We start from the raw sequence: 20,971 nt of genomic DNA on the forward strand, positions 1-20,971 counted from the left end.
CTGTCTGAAGTGGTGCACCTACTCTACCAACTCATTGTATGTTTAAAAGAGGTTAAAGCTAGTGATCATCACCATCTCTCCTCCTTAGACTTCTCTGCACACCTCCCTCTGCGGTCTAGGGTAGCATTACTTGTGCGTTGTTAACTTGGCATTTGAACACGAGGCCAGAAATGGTCTGGTTTCCAGCTTGCCCCCTCCGCCCGCGCACAATGGTCTCCATCAGCCTTCCCTGGAATTTTGGATTACAATTCCCACCAGATGGGGGGAAGCTGGTTTCTATTATCAATTCCGCATGCCTTGTGCAGCTCTGCCCTCACTTCTGCATGGTGTTTCAGTGTGGAATTATGGAGAAATTTGACGGAAGAATGAAACAAAAAACAGAGCTGTGGGCTAATAATTAAAAACATGGCGAAGTCTCTGTTGGTTTGTGGGTTTATGCAACGTTCGGATCTGTTGCAAGCTTGCCAGCTAGCAGTGGCATAAACAGTCACAGCTCCAGTGATTTCAGCTGAACTGAACCCTGCCTTTCTCAGTCATGGATTTGGCATCTTTTCTAGAGTTAAAGTTTAACAAGTTCTCAACATGCCTAAAGCTTTGTTGTAACACACTGTGATTTTGTATGCTAGATTAATCTCCTTAAAATGCACACAGATGTTCTGCAGTGTTGTGACTCAAAGGTAACACCACCGTAGCGCAACAGAGACTAAAAATGGCCAGCTTCCTTAGAGAAGAGACATCATCCTTAATAATAATAATAATAATAATAATAATAATAATAATAATAATAATATAAATTGGCATAGAGCCCTGCTGGTTTCCCTGTGTGGATGAAATGTTTGGAAGGAACAAATTTCTTTCTCAGGGGGTCGGGGGTGGTAAATATTTATTCAGTCAAGCCAAGCCAACCTACATTCCATAATGTTTAACTTCCAAATTTCCTCAGAAGAGAAAAAGTTCATAACATTATATTTTCTTGTTTGCTACAAGAAAATTTAATAAGCAGAGAAGGTGTGCCATTACAACTGATGGTAGGGTGGGATTTGCAAATGCGCCCTGAATCCACACACACACACACACACACACACACACACACACAGGAACAAAGGGCTTGGCACCAGCATTGCCAATGTCCCAAGTTTCAACAATTTGTTTTCTCCCATATATATGAATGGTTGCCACCCATTCCTAAAGGGAACAGTAAAGAGATCAGACCCTACAAGTGTCCCTATTTTCCAGGGACAGTCCTGGATTTGCAGAAGCCGTCCCGGTTTCTGATTTGATCCCACAATGTACCGCTTTTCCTTAGGACGTCCCCATTTTCATCAGAGGGTATGGAGTTATATGACCGCCACCCCACCCAAGGAGATAAGTAACTATACAACCTTTAGAAGACATCTGAAGGCAACCCTGTATAGGGAAGTCTTTATTTTAATGTTTATTTTTTAAATGTTTTTATATATGTTGGAAGCTGCCCAGAGTGGCTGGGGCAACCCAGTCAGATGTGCGGGGTATAAATTATACAATTTTGATTATTATTTTGGAATAGGACTTCCCTGTTTTCATCAGAAATGTTGGAGGGTATAAATAGATGCCATTGGTGTTGGGGTTAAACCTGCACCCTGGCTCTACTGACCACATCCACTGAGAACTGAACCTCTCCCTATCTGCATCACCTCTCCAGCTTTCTGTTTCTCAGGGCTCATCCAGGCTCTGTTTTTAGGCACAGGTCCACACTTTAAAGCTCTGTGTCCAAGCACTATACTTTCCCTATGAATGGATAGGTTTGATCTTCTTGCAGTCTATGGGACTCTCAAGAGTCTCCTCCAGCACCATAATTCAAAACAAGAGACATGATCGCAGTTCAAGAGTACGGTCGTGCAGAAAGGGTGGTGTGGAGCAGGGCCGGTGATACAGTGGTACCTCGGGTTAAGTACTTAATTCGTTCCGGAGGTCCGTTCTTAACCTGAAACTGTTCTTAACCTGAAGCACCACTTTAGCTAATGGGGCCTCCTACTGCCGCCGCGCCGCTGGAGCCCAATTTCTGTTCTTATCCTGAAGCAAAGTTCTTAACCTGAAGCACTATTTCTGGGTTAGCAGAGTGTGTAACCTGAAGCGTATGTAAGTTGAAGCGTATGTAACCCGAGGTACCACTGTAGTTGCATCTTGCAGGGCCAGGGGTATGGACTAGGGAAGAGCCCTGAGGTCTGGACAGAGAGACTTGGAATGCTGCACTCGGCTCCCAAGCATGAGGTTCCCCATTGTTGTTGCATGGGAGCACTTCTGCTAGCCACTGCAGATCCCACTTGCTTTTTTCTTGGTAGGTACAAGTTGTGGCATGGCTGTATCTGGCTTGGTGAACTGCAGGTTGGATTTAGATGAAAAACCGAACCAGGTCTGGCTTGGGGAACTGCAGGTTGGATTTAGATGAAAAACCGAACCAGGTCTGGCTTGGGGTTTGTTTGTTTTTAAAGAATTGACATAACTTCAATTCAGCCTGGTGCCTATTTTAAGAGCTGGACAATAAGGTTCAAAAGAGAACAAGGAGTCTGAAAGCCAGGATTTTCCCCGCCTTTTTGCTTCCATGTAGTGTTTTTGTTTTACTTCCTGAGCTGTAGCAGCTGAAATAATTTTTTATTGTTTTATTCTTGCTCTGCACAGACATAGAGACATGTTTTCTTTGGCTCGGCCCTTAACAAGCCCACCTGACAGGCAAACGGAACCAGTTGTCTAAGAGGCATTTGAGGTTGTGTGAATTGATTTCTAGTTTATTTTTTTCCTACGAGCAGAAGGCGATTGGGGGAGGGGGTCACCAAAGGCTCCCATGACATAAAATATGAATTCCATTGAGCCTGAACGAGACTTCCGGCTGGGAGAATGAGTCTGAGTATTGTGAAGTTATTCAGAGTGTAAATCTTGCTTTATTAAGTCCATCTTGAAGGGCCCTCTCAGCCCAATTACTTAGGGAACTGAATCATAATGGTTTTTAAAGTTACTTGATCCTAATCAGCACTTAGAATTATTATAGGCTGCATGAAATGAATGCAGTGGGCTTCTTTTCTGCCAGGAGAAGATTGTTCTAATGCCAGGCTTCCCAGAGAGCTTCATGTAGTTGCTAGAGGAAAGTTCAGCTTCTCTTTCAACTGCATCTAGGTTTGCTACAATTGCACATAATACAGAGCCACAGTTTGTTTTAATCATGGTTTGTTCAAAAAACCACAAGTTACCTCACAGATAAGCAAATAAGGGACAACTTTTTCTCCAAAGCTTGGTTTGTTTCCCACCTGCCTCATGCATCTGTAGTTTGGCAGGCATCTGGGGTAGGGGGGCCAGATCATCGCCTGATTTGGGAAAACGGCATCGTTTATGTCACTTTCGCAACCTGTGTTAAGTAGCTTCTTAACAATATCCATAAGCCTACACATTCCTTTCTCAGTTTATCTTAAAAAGGGAGAAAAATACATTCTGCAGATTCCTTTCAGAAACATCTTTCTTTTTTATGAGGATTCCTAACAGGATGGCAGCCCTTCCACAGTCATTTTTCCGTGCCACAACAAACCTAAGAGTTAAGCTTTACGGAACCTCAAAAACTGGTGTGTAAAGCGAGGGCTGAGTTTAAGCTAATTTTAAAGCCCTTGGCCTGTGTCTGAAGAAACACACATCATAAGAAACATGGAGATGTGCCGCCAAAAATGGTATCTGTTTGTCAAGTTCCCTTCCCTAAATATGTAGGAATTCTATCTGCTAATAGTGAATTTATTCCCTGTCTGTGTACAGGAAAGGATGTATCAGCAGACTTGGGGGAACCCAAGTACAAAAGTTTGTGGGGCGGGGGGAGAGAACCAAACAGCCCAGTTAGGGTTTGGCATGCTCAGTACACTGCAAAAGGGTGTGGCTGGCTTGCTGGCTGAAACCCTGAACAGGAGCTGTCCATGCTGCAATATTTTCTTGGAGGTCCAACTAACTGTATATACCCGTGTTGTAAGTGCTCATTTCCCCATCCCACTCTTTTCTGTTAAGATTCTTGTTGTGTGGCACGGAAGCACACAATGCATTGTGGGTACGACACGTGGAACATTGGTTCTAATCTATATCCCAAGTTCACCTCTTTCCATTCCCAAAGCAGATAATAGCAGGAAGTACAACATTTTAAAAATGGTTGGTTGGCTGGCTGGTTGATTGGCTGGTTTTTTTAAGATTAAGATAATTAAACAACATCGACATTATAAATAAATTCCTTCCAGTAGCACCTTAGAGACCAACTGAGTTTGTTATTGGTATGAGCTTTCGTGTGCATGCACACTTCTTCAGATACGTATACGTTCAGATAAATCTATTAAAAGATAGTAATTTTTCCTGAATAAGCTTCATGTCATTAGTAACTGTTAGAAAAGGGCTGCATTCCCTTGGGGTAATCTGTAAGGGCTGCATACTGGTGGTAGGAGAAGCCAGAATCCATGGTGGGTGGAGCCTAAACCAAAGTGGGCGGGTCCAAAGCCGAAAGTCAGTGGATGCTCACTTTTATCTCTCTATGCCCCCCCTTTATCTTGTATGAAATTTAAACCAAAGGCTCCAGGTTGCCCACCGCTGCCTTGCTTATTACTCACGAGTAGGGCGACTTGCATTAGATGTCCGCCTTAGTACATTCCAACCATTTCTTTCCTGCAAACTTTCCATCCCAGCGGGATTTATCTGACCAGTCACAAAGAAATCTGGCGTTATGGAAATTGAACGGATTTCATGCTATTCAGAACACTGCGTCCAAATTAATTGTGCAAATAAGCTCTTTCTTAGACCAGGGGCAGAGTTTGCGACCCAACAGTATTTTTTTGTACATTTTCCATTCAAGATGATCACAAGGCTTTTAGAAGTCTCCTGCTGCGCTGTGAAGCTGGAGCCTACTGTTGTCACTGGCTGACCTTTTCATATAAGTACATGGGAACTTCGCTGAAACACTTCACGTGCTCAGTTCATTTCCTGCTTTTGCTAGCGAGTATCTGCACACTGGCAGTTTTGTTCACAGGGCCTAAAACTACACGTGTGTAAGAGAAGCCTGTCACTCGAGAAAAGCAGCACTGGGGAGGGAGAGTTGTAGTGGAAAAGTAGCAAGTGTACTTAACCCTTTCTCCAACCACCACTCCTTCACTCCAGCACTGCAACAGATCCATATGCAGAACCCAATCTACTACTGATTACCTATAAGGAGTGTTGAGTGTGTATGTTTGGGCTAGTGGTGTGTTGCATCCTCTCCCATCTAGATGTTTCCCTCAGTTGTTTTTTTATCCATCTCTCTCTCTCTCTCTCTCTCTCTCTCTCTCTCTCTCTCTCTCGGTGGGTCTCCATGGCCAGAAGTAATTCCCAGCTTTAAATAAGATCTCAATACAGCCAAACTAGAAAAGCATACTACTACTACTACTACTACTACTACTACTACTAATAATAATAATAATAATATTTATACCCTACCCATCTGACAGGATTCCCCAACCACTCTGGGCAGCTCCTTGTCAACACAACTTAACTTGCATTCAGTTCTGCCTACCCTCATCTACCACGTGGGGATAATAGTGGTAAAATGTGAATTTTGAGTGATTACGTTATTTTTAGAGCATAGCTTACGGAAATACAATAAGTGTTGTGTATCACTTCAATGGAATGTCTGTGTATGTAAACCTGAATACCAATTTAATTTTATTTATTATTATTATTATTTTGCCATTTGTGCATCCCCGCGTAGTCTTCATTGATGGCCTTCTCCCAAGATGGAGATGAAGCAGTCTGGAACATTAGCGTTGTTGTTGTTGTTCAGCTCTTTCTCTAGGTTTGCGTTTAATATTGTGTACTAAGTCTAGTGTGTCTGTGCAATTTCAATCAGAAGCAGGAAGTGTTTATTCAAGCCCTAATGGGTGGGATAGTTGCTGCAGTTTTCAGTAATTTTAAACAAACTGCTTGAGCATCCTGTTTAAATAGAGTTAAGTAATCACAGTTTTTTTTATGCTGGCTGGGAAAGAATTTCATACCGCCCCCAACCCCATAATCTTGAATCAAATTGCTTCTTGCAAGACGTGCCAAAGACACAATGTATTTGTTTGGCTATAGTAAATCTCCCTTTTTACGGTGGCATTCATTTAGCAAAATTCCCTGTTTTGGAAAGGTTGTAACGTAGAAGCATATTAGTCGGGCCTGACACCAACTTTTCCAACGGGGACTTTGGCCATCTGAGCTGGGTGCCTTATCCCCTGTGATTGCTTGCCAAAGGAAGAAACAGCTGGATCGTTGTGCTTCAGCGCCACCGCTACACATGGCCAGATGGTGGAATTGCAGTTACAGCTCAGCAGGGGTCAGGTGTGCGGAGGAGCCAATAGGGTCCTGCCCACTTCTGACCAAGGCTTGGCTCCACTCCCTGAGCTATTTGCTACTAAGGTACAGGCTGGGGTGTTCTTGACTGCTTGGCCACACTTACTTTCCTGCTGACCATTGATGGTTTGATGGCTTGCCTGGTAGGTACATGCAAAATATTGCCAGCACAGTGTGAAGCAGGGGTTGCCAATGTGATGTTGCTAGACTACGGTCCTCCTTTTCCCTGGACATTGGCCATGCTGGTTCGGAGCTGTAGTCCAGTAACACTGGAGGCTGCCATGTTGGCTATCCCTGGTGTAGTGGTTAGAAGCAAAGGGCCATAGCTCCGTGGTAGATTGTCTGCCTTGCAAGCAGAAAATCACAGGTTCAAATCCCTGGAAACTCTGGTTAGGGTTGGGAGAGACTCCCTGCCTGAATTCTTGGAGAGCTGCTGCCAGCCAGGGTAGGCAATGCAGAGGTGGACCAGTGGTCTGACACATCATAAGGTCTCTTCCTATGTTAGGGTTGGACTATAGCTGGGAAGACGCTGCTTTGTATCCCCGCTCAGCTGTGAAACTCACTGGGTGACCTCGGGCCAGCTGCACATGCAGAGCCAAACCTACTTCATAATAATAATAATAATAATAATAATAATAATAATAATAATAAAAAATTTTATTTATACCCCGCCCTCCCCAGCCAAGACCGGGCTCAGGGCGGCTAACACCGGGTATAAAAACAATTGATTAAAATACAACTTAAAAACAAGATTAAAGTACAACATTAAAATGCAGCCTCTTTTCAGTAGAAACTCAAATCAAAAACTTTTTGGGGGGTGAGAACGTCAAATCTTCACCAAGGCCAACTATCCAGACTGGTCCTACGTGGGCCAGAAAAAAAGCCAGGGAAGTCCCCAAATAGGAGTTCCATCACAGAAGGAGAAAGGAAAAAGGAAAGAGGGGGAGGGGAGCAAGTTGATTCCAAGCCAAAGGCCAGGTGGAACAACTGTGTATTACAGGCCCTGCGGAAAGAAATCAGATCCTGCAGGGCCCTGGTCTCATGAGACAGAGCGTTTCACCAGGCTGGAGCCAGTGTTGAAAAGGCCCTGGCTCTGGTTGAGGCTAATTTGACTTCCTTAGGGCCTGGGACCTCTATGGTGTTGCTATTTATGGACCTTAAGGTCCTCCGTGGGGCATACCGGAAGAGGTAGTCCCATAGGTATGAGGGTCCTAGGCTTGTTGCAAGGATAAAAGGAGAGGGAGAACCATGGCAGTTATCTTTAGTCCCTGTGAAAGCCCCTTTGAAATGCTCTGCATCGTGACGTAGGATCAGTCCCATTGGGGCATTCTCTCCCAGGAATGCCACAGCAACTAACAGCAGCCAAGGTGCTGCACAAAGAAGTTGCAGTGCAATTTTTTCTGTAAGAAAAGACAGTAAAGAAAACCCTTGACGCCTCACCTTTAAAGATAAGGCTGTGCTCTCTGAAGTTCTTAAGAGTACAGTCTCCAGAGATCCATCCCACTTGAAGTTAAGTCCCACTTTGAAGAAAGGCTTTACAAAGAAATTGAAAGAGAAATATCCAACCGCCACAACTTTAAATGCTGATGATCCCCCCCTTTTTTTTCTCAAGGGATGAACGGTCCTACAAAAGTGGGGCAGGATATTCAGCCCAGCCTTCACCTGGGGTGGTGTTCAGTAGGCAGTGTAAAAGCTTCAGCTGCCCGGGCCTTTCATTCTCCAGAGTTCAGAAATGCTTCTATTTTCCTAAACAATTGTGATATGTTTTAGCCTTTGAAGAAATACTGCAACTTACCGGAATGGTTTCCAGGAGGGAGGAGGGTTGGAGATCTATTGACACAGTGAACTCAAGTTTTAAGGACTTGTTGGCATCGGGAAAGATTTCTTCACACCCATTTATATGAGAAACATTAAACAAGGGAAAAATGCCACTTGGGGAATGCTGATAAGTCTTATCTGCTTGTGAATTCTAGTTATGGAGGGGTGTGTGTAGGGTGCCTTTCCTGGTTCGGGGGTTTTGAACTGTGGGCCAGGGTAGTTCTTCGCGTCAGGGGCCGGCGGTGACAATGCTGCTTGCCTGACACACAGCACGGACACACGTCTCAGATTTGAAAGTGGGAAACACATTGTGTGATTGATTCCTGCTCCATGGTGTTTCAGCAAATCAAGCTGTCTTCACATGGCTGACAGGCCGCCCAGCTCTCAGAAACGTACTTGAGAGTCTCGCTTGGGTTTCTAGCTATCCCTGCACATGCCCTCTTGCTTGCCACTAAGTGTGTTTTTCGTCACAACCGTAATCTAATACAGCGTTATTAAATTAAAAAGTGGAAAAACAAATAAACAAAAGGAAGGGCAGCTTACGTTCTGTTAGAATTCAGGGGGAGGTGGGAAGGGAAGGATATTCTTTATGCAGACGGGCAGTGAACGTTTCTCAGGCTGAAAACAATGCATTAAAGACATTACCTTTTTGTCTGGTATTTATGTGAAGTTTCATTCCCCCGTTGATGGTATCTCTGCATGTGTAAACAGAGAAGGGTTGGTGGACAGTCTTGGGGGAAAGCAAAACCAATTGGCACGGAAATTTATTCCTCCTTGCAGGAAGCGGTTGGTCATCACTCATAAATTCTCCTTAGGAGTGCCCATCTCCATTCTTGGTGGTTTACATTTAGGGAGTCCTGGAAGCAATGATAATGTGTTCCACGCTTTTCTCATGGGCGAGGAGGTGGTCATGCTAGGGGCAATCCACCCATTTCCATTCCTTGTCAGTTTTGCAATCCCATTTCTTGTGGGTTAAAAAAATAAAAAAATAAGGAGGGAATCACTTTTAAATGACATGCACTTTCCCCTAAAGTATGCGTTTTGTATGCATTCTTCCCTTAAAGTACAGTGGTACCTCGGGTAAAGAACTTAATTCGTTCTGGAGGTCTGTTCTTAACCTGAAACTGTTCTTAACCTGAGGTACCACTTTAGCTAATGGGGCCTCCTGCTGCCGCCGCATGATTTCTGTTCTCATCCTGAAGCAAAGTTTTTAACCCGAGGTACTATTTCTGGGTTAGCGGAGTCTGTGACCTGAAGCATCTGTAACCTGAAGCATCTGTAACCATAGGTACCACTGTACAGTTTTCAGTGCATTGTATGTTTTTAATACATTTTCCTTAATACACATTTTTAACGTAACTTCGCATAAAATGTGCATTTTGTGTACTCCACAATCCCACCCACCCACCCACCCACCCACCCACCCACCCACACATACTCTCCCTCCCAGATGAAGCTGTCCGGTGAATTCAGAGAAGTGTGTAATTCAATTGACAGCTTCATTCTAATTCACGTATCATTGCAAGACTAGAGAATTCGGCCAGTTCACTTTAAGATGCAGACTGAGTAAATTTCTCCTCAATCCCTAGCAGATCTATAAGGAGGCCACAACCGCTGATGGTTTCAAGAAAGGGCAATGCATCCACAAAGGCGATTCTCCATATAGCCTGATAGAGACCTTTTAACTCCCCATCTGCAATAGCTCATTCGGAGGATAGCAGGAGACTCTTAATCTCAGGGTCGTGGGTTTGAGCCCCAAGTTGGGTAAAAGGTTCCTGTATTTCAGGGCCTCATGGTCCCTTCCAACTCTGCAAAGCTGTGATTCTAAGAACTGTTGAGGGAAATATATATATGCTTTCGTAGATTTTCACGGGTACAGGAATGCAGGTTTTGGTGTCCTCGGGTGTCTTCCCGTGTAAAAGTTGGGGTGTCTAGGCGACGTTTCGACGAGGTCTCACTCGTCATCTTCAGGCTGGTGCTTTCGGCTTCTTGTTACTGGAACAGAGCAGGATCTCAGTGTTTGAGTTCCTATAAATACTGTAGAGGGGGTGTGGTGTATAGCCTCCAATGTTCTGGGCAGGGAGGAAGTTCCCAGGTTAGTGTGCCTTTTCTTCTTTTGTTCCTTAATTACTTGAGAGATATCTTGAGTGATTTCTTGAGTGATATCCTGAGTACCACTTAGGTGGGTCATTAGGTGTGGATTAGTTGTTAAAGTCTTTGTGTCTTGACCTCTTGAACTTTGTGAAGAGTTTTCCTGAGAAGATGGCTGTACTGTACTTAGTTGTGCTCTGGCTTGGCTTCGTGTATAGGGGCGAGCTGTGGTTTTGTGGCTTGTGTCAGCCAGATCTGTGTAGGGATTGCAGGGGGGTGCAGCATCCGGAGGTGCCACCATGGATTGGCTACTGGATGGTGTCTGTAATTCATCTGTGGAGAGGGTCTGGGTTTGGGTCTGGTGTGGTTGATTGGTGTTGGCGTTCTGTGTGCCTCTGTAATTTGGCCACACGGGAAGGAAAAACTGGATAGCTTCCTCACACATCTCAACAACTTACACCCCAAAATACAATTCACTATGGAAATAGAAGCCAACAACCAACTTCCCTTCCTTGACGTCCTAATCTACAAAAAACCTGATGGCTCCCTAGGACACACTATCTACCGGAAAAAAACACACACCAACCGCTACTTACATGCACAATCACACCACCACCCTGCACAAATAAACTCCGTAGCCAAGACTCTCATCTCCAGAACCAAACGCCTGGCTGACAAAGACCACTTGACAACTGAGTTACAGAATCTCTCAAACGTGTTAATTGCCAATGGATACCAGCAAAACAGGATTACGAAGCTAATCCAAAAGGAAACACCCCCCAAAAACCAAGACACAGAAGAAAACAATGGCATGGCCCTCCTTCCTTATATCAAGGGCACTACAGATAAAATTAGCAAAATCCTCCATAAACACAATATCAAAACAGCCTTTTGCACCAACCAAAAAATAGCCAATATCCTCAGAAACCCCAAGGATAAAATCCAGTTGGAAAACCAAGGGATCTATGAAATACCCTGCAAAGTCTGCCCAGCCACGTACATTGGACAAACAAACAGACGAATAAATGCACGTATCGCAGAACACAAGAATGCCGTCAAAAAAGAAGAAAAAACTTCCTCTCTTTTCCAACACATGAAAGAAACAGGACACGAAATTAATTTTGCAGATTCCAAATTGCTCTTTAACACGGAACATCACCACAAGAGAATAATCATGGAAGCCATCGAGATAGAGAAACACCCTCACAACATGAACAAGCGTGACGACACATCCCGCTTGCCAGACATCTGGAAATTAGCCCTCCCCACAAAAACTGACACCAGATCCAGAGGCACACAGAACGCCAACACCAATCAACCACACCAGACCCAAACCCAGACCCTCTCCACAGATGAATTACAGACACCATCCAGTAGCCAATCCATGGTGGCACCTCCGGATGCTGCACCCCCCTGCAATCCCTACACAGATCTGGCTGACACAAGCCACAAAACCACAGCTCGCCCCTATACACGAAGCCAAGCCAGAGCACAACTAAGTACAGTACAGCCATCTTCTCAGGAAAACTCTTCACAAAGTTCAAGAGGTCAAGACACAAAGACTTTAACAACTAATCCACACCTAATGACCCACCTAAGTGGTACTCAGGATATCACTCAAGAAATCACTCAAGATATCTCTCAAGTAATTAAGGAACAAAAGAAGAAAAGGCACACTAACCTGGGAACTTCCTCTCTGCCCAGAACATTGGAGGCTATACACCACACCCCCTCTACAGTATTTATAGGAACTCAAACACTGAGATCCTGCTCTGTTCCAGTAACAAGAAGCCGAAAGCACCAGCCTGAAGATGACGAGTGAGACCTCGTCGAAACGTCGCCTAGACACCCCAACTTTTACACGGGAAGACACCCGAGGACACCAAAACCTGCAAATATATATATATAGAGAGAGAGAGAGAGAGAGAGAGAGAGAGAGAGAGAGAGGCTTTGTTTGCATGGGGAAGCCCGTTACCTCTCATGTGGTGAAATTTAGTGGTTTGGCTCTTTCCCACAGTGACGCATGCGGGCTACTTGCGCTCAGAGTATCAGTCACTGTACATCTGGGCCCTATGTGGATTAGATATTCCAGATTGCACCATGCGAGCATTGACAGACTCCCCTGTTCTCAGTCATGGCTTGGCATTATGCAAAGTCAGCGGGCTGCGCTGAACCCTGTGGGGAATCCCCGTCGTCCCTTGGCAGACAACTTGATACATATGGGAAGGGTTGGATTCTGCTGTTAGTTGAGCAGCCAGCGGGTGCCTCTCTCAGCCAAAGCACAACCATTGACCAAAAATTGTTTGCAATATCCCTGTGTGGAATATTAAACAGCATAGAAGTGAATGCACAAAATGGCGTCTCCTATCCTTTCCTCCCACTTTCTTTCTATTCTTTCTCTCTGTCTCTCTCTCTCTCTCTCTGTGTGTGTGTGTGTATTGATTTTTACATAAACTTTCCACAAATCATATAACATATTTTCTTATCTTATACAATATTTTGGACTTCCATCAACCACATCTGAAGATTTTTCAGTCTTTATCACTTAATCTGCATTTCATTAATTTCACTATTACTTTTAATAGTCCTTCACTAATAATTCTCTTCATACTTTGCTCTGCAATATTTCACATAGTCCTCCTTACAAAACTTCTTGCAATCCTACCAGGGTAATCTGTTGATTACAATTGCTTTTCAAATAATTCACCCTTTCCTCCCACTTTCATGCCGATTGGAACTTGTGCACTGATGGTCAAAAAAGTATTTTATAAATGCCTAAAAAAATATATAAATGTACGTTTTTGGTGTAAAACCTAGGTTTAGAAAACCTCAATTTTCAGTATATGGGTATGATGGAATCCAAAGTTTTGATGTTGGAAATTATTGCAAAAACATGCTCTTTCTCGACAAAGAATGAAATTTATGAGGTTTTTATTCCTTGTAACAAAAATGTTACATTTTTTGGATATCTTGGGGCGGGGAATGGCTGCTGGGTACAACTTTCCTACAATCAATAGCTGTAATAGAAAAATTAATGAAACAAAGTTGTTCATCATAAAAATTAACATAATATTGGTTATTATAAGTCCCCCCCCCCCCGAAAGTGCATACTTGTTTTAATTTGGGGGTATTTGAATTTGAATTTATGAAAATTGGCTAGAACCTCTGTGCTGCAGAGTGTGTCCCCTGGCCTGCACATGTTCTGATGGATGCAGGATGGTGGGAATGAGGCCAGCAGGTGTGGTTGGGGAAGAGACACAGCTCAGTGGTAGAGCACCTGCTTTGCATGCAGAAGGTTGAATCCACAACATCTCCAGGCAGGGTTGAGAATGTACCCTGTTCGAGGCCCTGGAGAGCCACTGAGCTACTGGGCCAACTCTGTGTAAGGCAACTTTCTTACTACCCAGTTTGTCTGCAGATGACTTAACCATGTTTGTTTGTGTGGTCGCTTGGATGTGACATATTTCATTTGTGTACTGTATTGATGAAGACCTCCCCATAACATACGTCCAAGTATCATTTAAGTTCAAAATGATGGTTATTTTTTAACACCGCACCGTAAAGCAGTCCTGGGAACTCCTGAATTGCATAACCCACGATAAGAGGAAAGTTCACAAACAAAAGAATTGCAGATTAACCCCCCTTTTGGCAAGTCTGAAATGAGAACAAGAAAATGTTCTCTGTAAAGCCAATGCACCCTGATAAGTAATTATTTTTGTTTAAAACTGTTTTCCTTCTGTTTTTGGTTTTTGTGGGGTTTTTTACTGTCACATTACAACCGGCTATTTTAAAGTCAAGGAGACAAAAAGGTTTGGCCTGGAAAACCTGTCTGTTGTCGTTGCTACCAAGCCAAATCAGGCCTTTACTGTGAGCCTCTCAGCCTTGTTTTGTGGCCCAGAGGGGCTTGACAACCATCCCGAGTTTTTCGGCAGTGCCAGGCAGACAGTAGAAGCTGGAGGGTTAATACTGAGCCTCTGATCCAGCAACAGTCAGCTTGCTGGATCACAAGTGGTACAGGCGTGGTCTGTAGTGTTAGTGATTGGCTGAACTGCCCTGACATCAAAGAGGTGTAGATTCTAGGGCTGCCTTTGGCTAAGCTGCTGGTATCCTACTGATGGGCAAGGCTGGCCTGTAGGGACTAGGGAAGGAGGAGTCAAGAGGACAAGGAAAAGAGCAGCCATAGGTATAAGAAGACAGCCAACTCAGGGACGCAAGGAGAAGATGAAGGTTGGGATGCTGAGAGGAGCAGAGGAAGAGCAAATGTGTAGAAAATGGGCAGAAGAGGAAAAGTGTGTCTGCTGCCCAGAAAGCCTGATTATTATTTTTCCATGCTGGTTTTAAATAGTTATCCAAATCTCTGGCAGTAGGCCTTGCTAGTCCATTATAAAATTGTCTCATTATCAACCATGGCCTATATCATGGGTAGGCAAACTAAGGCCCAGGGGCCGGATCCGGCCCAACCACCTTCTAAATCTGGCTCGCGGACGGTCCGGGAATCAGCATGTTTTTACATGAGTAGAATGTGTCCTTTTGTTTAAAATGCATCTCTGGGTGATTTGTGGGGCCTGCCTGGTGTTTTTACATGAGAAGAATGTGTGCTTTTATTTAAAGCGCATCTCTGGGTTATTTGTGGGGCATAGGAATTTGTTCATTTTTTATTTTTTTTTCCAAAATATAATCCAGCCCCCCCCCCCACAAGGTCTGAGGGACAGTGGACCCTGCTGAAAAAGTTTGCTGACCCCTGGCCTATATGCTTCCATGACTTAGGCGCCACTTATCTGCTGGCTGGCTATATTCATCCCAACCTCCTCCTCACCATTCTTCCCAGATATCTTGACACTGGCCCTGATCCAGTTGGTGGGGGGGCTCTGATGTGCTCGCTGTCCGGAACTCTCCCGCCCACAAGGGAAGTCCTGTTTACTTCCGCTGAGCACTCTTACGCCATAACCTTGTGGCTCTAATTCTGTAGTCCAAGGAAAATGCCCATGAATGCACAGAGCAATTCCCTCCTCCCCTGAGCGAGGGTGGGAAAGCCCCTGCATGCTCAGGGCTCTGGGCTGCACCCCTGGACTTCAGCCCTGCAACTAGTGATCATTTGTGCTTTTAATCCTTGGACTTTAAGGGTTCTTTCACAACTACCTCTGAGACATGGGTAGGCAAATGAAGGCCTGGGGCCCAGATCCAGCCCAATCGTCTTCTAAATCCAGCCCACTGACAGTCCAGGAATCAGCGTGTTTTTACATGAGTAGAATGTGTCCTTTTATTTAAAATGCACCTCTGGGTTATTTGTGGGGCCTGCCTAGTGTTTTTACGTGACATGAGTAGAATGTGTGCTTTTATTTAAAATGCATCTCTGGGCTATTTGTGGGGCATAGGAATTCGTTCATATATTTTTTCAAAATATAGTCCGCCCCCCCCACAAGGTCTGAGGGACGGTGGACCGGCCCCCTGCTGAAAAAGTTCGCTGACCCCTGAGTCTAAGAGTTCCCTTCTTAGACTCCAAATGCATAGAAAACAGAGTCGTTTTTAAAATGAGTATATTCTTTGGTCAGTGCTTTTTCATGTCCAAGGTCACCCAATGAGCTTCATGGTTGAGTAAGGAACCAGACAAATGTCTGAGGCTTTAAAGGACCAGTTGGAATCCTATTGGTTTGCCCCTTTTGTCACCTGATTGTTGCTTATTTATAATATGCAGTACCACCCCTCTGGTGGTTCCTGAGAGCAGCACAGACTAGCATGGGCCTCTTCTGGAGGGCTGCCATAGCCGTGCAGAGAGGAAAGAACCTGCCTTTGACTTTCAGACTCCCTGGTTCCAGACTCCTCCCTCCATCCCACAGAACCTTGCTGTGTCTGCTTAAAAGGCTCTCCGTAAATGAGAATTTAAAGTGGCTTTTCTATCTGTTCTTGGGTTTTATGGGTGTGAAACCCTGATCCATTCCACCATTGTGGGAGGGTGGGGAATCTGCTTGTTTTGGCTTGTGAACACTCCCCTATGGCAACCGTCTTCACATGAATTACTTTTCGTGGTGGAAGGAAACACCACGTGATTACGGGAGGCTTCAGCAAAAGTTTCTGGTAAATTGTTACAGCTGGTAAATTGGATCTTTCAAAAATGAACAATAAATGCAGCAATTCTAAAGTAATACCCATCGTTTTTCCAAGTACTTTTTTGGGTCCTGTGATTTGCTGTTGCTCGTTAACTAAACCCATACATTCAACTTGCTTAAAATGTGCAGGTTTTCCTTTCTTTCGTTTCTGGATGCAGATCCTAATTTCCTAATGTGCCACGTACGTACAGCTGCGTCTTTGTGCGGCTGGAAGCAGTCGGCTAAATAGCACTATTTTCGTGAATTTCAGGACCGCCTCTTTTTCGTCATGGAATATGTCAATGGAGGAGACCTAATGTTTCAGATCCAGCGCTCACGCAAATTTGACGAGCCCCGCTCCCGCTTCTATGCAGCAGAAGTCACATCGGCACTCATGTTTCTCCACCAACATGGCGTCATCTACAGGTACTTTCTTTGCGGGTCTGGAATAAAGAATTCTTAAGGCTCTTGGTTTGATTTTGGCTGAGGGCCAATGTCTCTTAGCAACCGGATTGGCTGTTTTGTTTCTGCTTGCTTACACAGAACTTTTTTTCTTTCTCTTTTGGGGGGGATGCAGGGGGCGGGGGAGGGGAGGCTGTTTATCATTCCGAATGTTAACATCTGAATCGTCCCTGCAGCCATCGCCAGCTGTGGGTGCCAGTTTTGTATTATAAGACAAGCAGTGCTTCTTCTAAAAGCTTGGCACGCTGCGGCTCAGAGTTGACTTTGGTTCTCGGATCAGCGCAATCTCTTCAGTTTCCCCCCTTCTGCCATGGATTTCCTCTCGTCTCTGAACTCCCTGCCACTTCCTGCGTTTGTTTGTCCTAGTTGTCTCCAGCCTGACAGATATGGGATAATCGTTTTTGCGAGGCTTTGTACATGATGCCCTTTCCTCTTCAGTAGGAGGGCAAGGGCTTGGCCGCTAACGGGAAGCACCTCTTTTTGCAGGCAACTTGAATTTCACATCTTACCGCCTCGGATCACCACCCGAACAATAGCAAAGGCCGAGTTGCTAATCTTTCGCTATGCCACGAAGAATGCTTTCCGGGGATAAATATTTATTATTAGAAACAGGGAGCCACTTGAGAAAGTTTTACCTACTATCTCTGTGTTTATTAAGGACTTTATCTTGTCGTTTCACCCTTCCTCTCCTTCTTTTCCCTTAAAAAAAGAAAACCAACATACAAAAATTGGCAGCTTTTAACAACTTCAGATAAATCTTGGCAGGCATATATGGAATGGGCTTCAGTGAGGGAAGTTGGCCGCAGGTTCATGTTTCTTCCATGAAGTACTCGAAGGGTTCAGTCCACAAAGCACTATTCACACTTTTCATAGCAAAGGGGTTTGCTGCAGAGACACCCGTGAGCAGAGTGGCGAGTGCCGGAATGCATGAAGCAGAAACAGTAGTGCGGGGTGCATGTTCATAGGCACGCAATAATCTGCACTGCACATGGCTAAGAGAGAGGGTTTTCAAACCCAAATGACATGTTCCTTGCAGTCATCTGTAACATTCCACCAACTTATTCTTTTCTAATGAAAAGCACCTATTAGAGTCCCTATATCTTTTCTCCTGAATGGAGAAAAGCAGTTGGGGAGGGGGAATTTTGAGCAGGAAAATAAGGGGTTAAGCACACATCCCTATCCCAAATCGGTCCTCCATTTAGGATTCTAGCCTCCTCCTGGCCAATCAATAATAATAATAATAATAATAATAATAATAATAATAATGGTGTTCTCCAGCTAAGTAATGCATATGCTGGAGGAAAGTTTCCATGAAAATGCACGCATTTGTGAAAATTGCATACAGAAATGCATTGCTGCAGAGGGAATTGCATATATATTAGGGGGAAATGCATACAAATGTATACAAGAAATTCACACTAAAAGGCTGGCAAATTTTTGTGAGTATCCAAATGTGAAGAACTGGACATAAGATGAAATAACGAAGGAACTGACAGATCTGCCCATCCCTAGCCACAAGCCACACCGGTTTTTTCTATGCGACTGTGGTGCTGCTGACCTTGGGTGTCCAGTTTTATCCTCCTTTCACCCACAGTTCAAAGGGTCGGTTCATTTTTGGCCTTGACCAAAGGGCTCCACCTCTGAGTTCATGTCACCTTTTGGCTGGCACCGTCTCAGGTCTTGCATTCTTCTTAGTTAAAACACAAAATCAAATGCAAGAGTGGCCTTATCTGATCCCCACGATGAAAACAAAAGTCACATTCTCAGTTCACATAAATATTTTCATAAAAAGATACATTGTTATATCAAAGCCCATCCTGTCGCAGTGTACCACCCATTGCTTTCTCGCGCTGCCTGTGGAGCTCTCCTTTGGTTTTGTTTTTTTGTTAGCTCCCTAAGTCTTTGCCCGGCTGCAGAAGGCATGAGCTGAAGGCTCTATATTGGTATCTGGCATAGCATGATCGAGGTCTAAGGCAGGCAGAACATTTCCCAGTTTCTAAACCACGTTAGAAAAATTGGGAGTGCCTTGCAGGCTCTCACGCTCTATTCTCTCCCTCCTCCTCCTCCTCCTCCTCCTCCTCCTCTCGTTGCAAATTCCTTTCCAACGTTAATCACCGTGCAGCATTACACTTGCACCAGTGCTAACACTAATCATCATTTGCTTCATCATTTAGGAATCTCCTTTTACATATGTGTCTCCTGCACAACCTATTCCAACGTTAGAAGGAGCGCTAGGCAATATCCCCTCTTTTAAAAAATCATTTAGATACTGATACAGTGGTACCTCAGGTTACATACGCTTCAGGTTACATACACTTTAGGTTACATACACTTCAGGTTACAGACTCTGCTAACCCAGAAATAGTGCTTCAGGTTAAGAACTTTGCTTCAGGATGAGAACAGAAATCGTGCTCCGGCGGTGCGGCGCCAGCAGGAGGCCCCAATAGCTAAAGTGGTACCTCAGGTTAAGTACAGTTTCAGGTTAAGAACAGACCTCCGGAACGAATTAAGTACTTAACCTGAGGTACCACTGTACTGTTTAGATGTACAACTTCTACAACTGAAGATTTGCATACATATCACAAAACAACTAAAATGGCTTTTAAAACTGAACAGAAGAAATTACTAAATATAGTTTTAAAAATCAACATCTTTAAGGCAAATACCTTTTCTTTCAGCTGGAAAATGCATGTTGGAACAAAAGTGTCTTCAATTGTTTTCTGGAAAATACAGATAATGGGCACCTGTCGTATTTTGACAGGAATGCTGTTCCACAGAAGAGGGGCAGCCACAGTGGAAGCCCTGCTCCAACGAACTCCAGAGCACCAAATTATTTGGCATCATTTGTGATGTCTGGCGATTGACAGGTGGGTGGAAACTGCACCCCTGTCTGTGAAATTTGGCCTGTGAGGCACTGTAACCACGATCAATGCTGAAAACATAAAGGATGGGGAATTCAGACATGTTGACTAAACCATGGTTTGGGCACTACATCTGAACTAGCCTAGATGGCATTTGAACTAGAGTTTTCCCAGCTCACAGAACCTAGCCCCTACTGAGCTTATTGGAAAGGTGAAAATAATTTCACTGGAAGAACGTGAAGCATTTCTAATCATGAATGGTCACCTATACAACGTAAGCAGAGCCTTGACCTTAGCACTGGGATAGTGGGGTAGGCCTTTTGTTATCATGAGAAAGAGAGACAGTCAGAAACCGGTCGAAAAGCATGCCAAGTTTACATTCCTGAGGGGGCAGCCGTTTTCCTGCAGAGTTTATAGGAAGGGGACCAAGGCTTTCTGTCAGATAACAACAGCAAACTAAAGCCGCAGAGAGGAAGTATGGAAACAGCATTTATCTTCTGTTTAAAATGTTCATTATTTTAGATTCTTTAGTTGTTCTACTTTACTAAAAAGGGCAAGTTGGGGGGGGCACCACACAAGCTTGTACCATCTTGCTGGGTTGGAACATATAGATGTGATTTATTTATTTAGTTACGGAAATTATATCCTGCTCTTGAGCCCAAAAAAGGAGAAGATCCCAGAGCAGTTTGCAGATCAGTGCAAACAAGGGGCAGAGCCTGCCCTGAGGCTTACCATCTAAAAAGACACAGCACAAAAGGAGAATAGACTGGGAGGGAAGAGGAAATAGGGAAACACAGGAATAAGTTCTTAAGTATGAGTTTGCCTACTGACCGGCGGGGTTGGAAATGTTTAAGGAGAGGGGAGACAAAAGTAGCTAATTTCTCAGCTGCTGACAAAGTGTCCTTCTTTACAAAAATACATATATTAGGGCAGGCATAGGCAAACTCGGCCCTCCAGATGTTTTGGGACTACAACTCCCATCATCCCTGACCACTGGTCCTGTTAGCTAGGGGTAATGGGAATTGTAGTCCCAAAACATCTGGAGGGCCAAGTTTGGGGAAGGTATTACTATATGAGTGAAAATAACATACAAATATGCTTTGTATTGGAGGAAATAGTTTGCAGAAATTAAGATTGGAAAAATGAGTACCTGTGAGAACGAAAACAGAAGATTCTTCCATCCGTAGTGTGTACTCAGCCTCAATCCCAAGTTTCTCATGAAGCCACAGACCCTGCCCATCCCACTAAGCAAGCAAATTGAAATGTCCACTTGCAGAGGGGCCACTAGGGGCGCATCAG

At 44.3% G+C, this 20,971-nt stretch overlaps 1 protein-coding gene across 1 annotated transcript in view; it reads left to right on the plus strand.

Moving 5' to 3' along the window:
• Positions 1–20,971, plus strand: part of PRKCE (protein kinase C epsilon) — a 328,939-nt gene that overhangs the window by 272,457 nt on the left and 35,511 nt on the right. The window contains exon 11 of the mRNA XM_081854659.1: positions 16,621–16,775. Within this exon, the coding sequence (XP_081710785.1) occupies positions 16,621–16,775 (155 nt within the window). The remainder of the gene's footprint in view (positions 1–16,620; positions 16,776–20,971) is intronic.

This window comes from Podarcis erhardii (assembly GCF_964252035.2).
Source record: "Podarcis erhardii genome assembly, chromosome: 3".
NCBI lineage: Eukaryota > Metazoa > Chordata > Lepidosauria > Squamata > Lacertidae > Podarcis > Podarcis erhardii.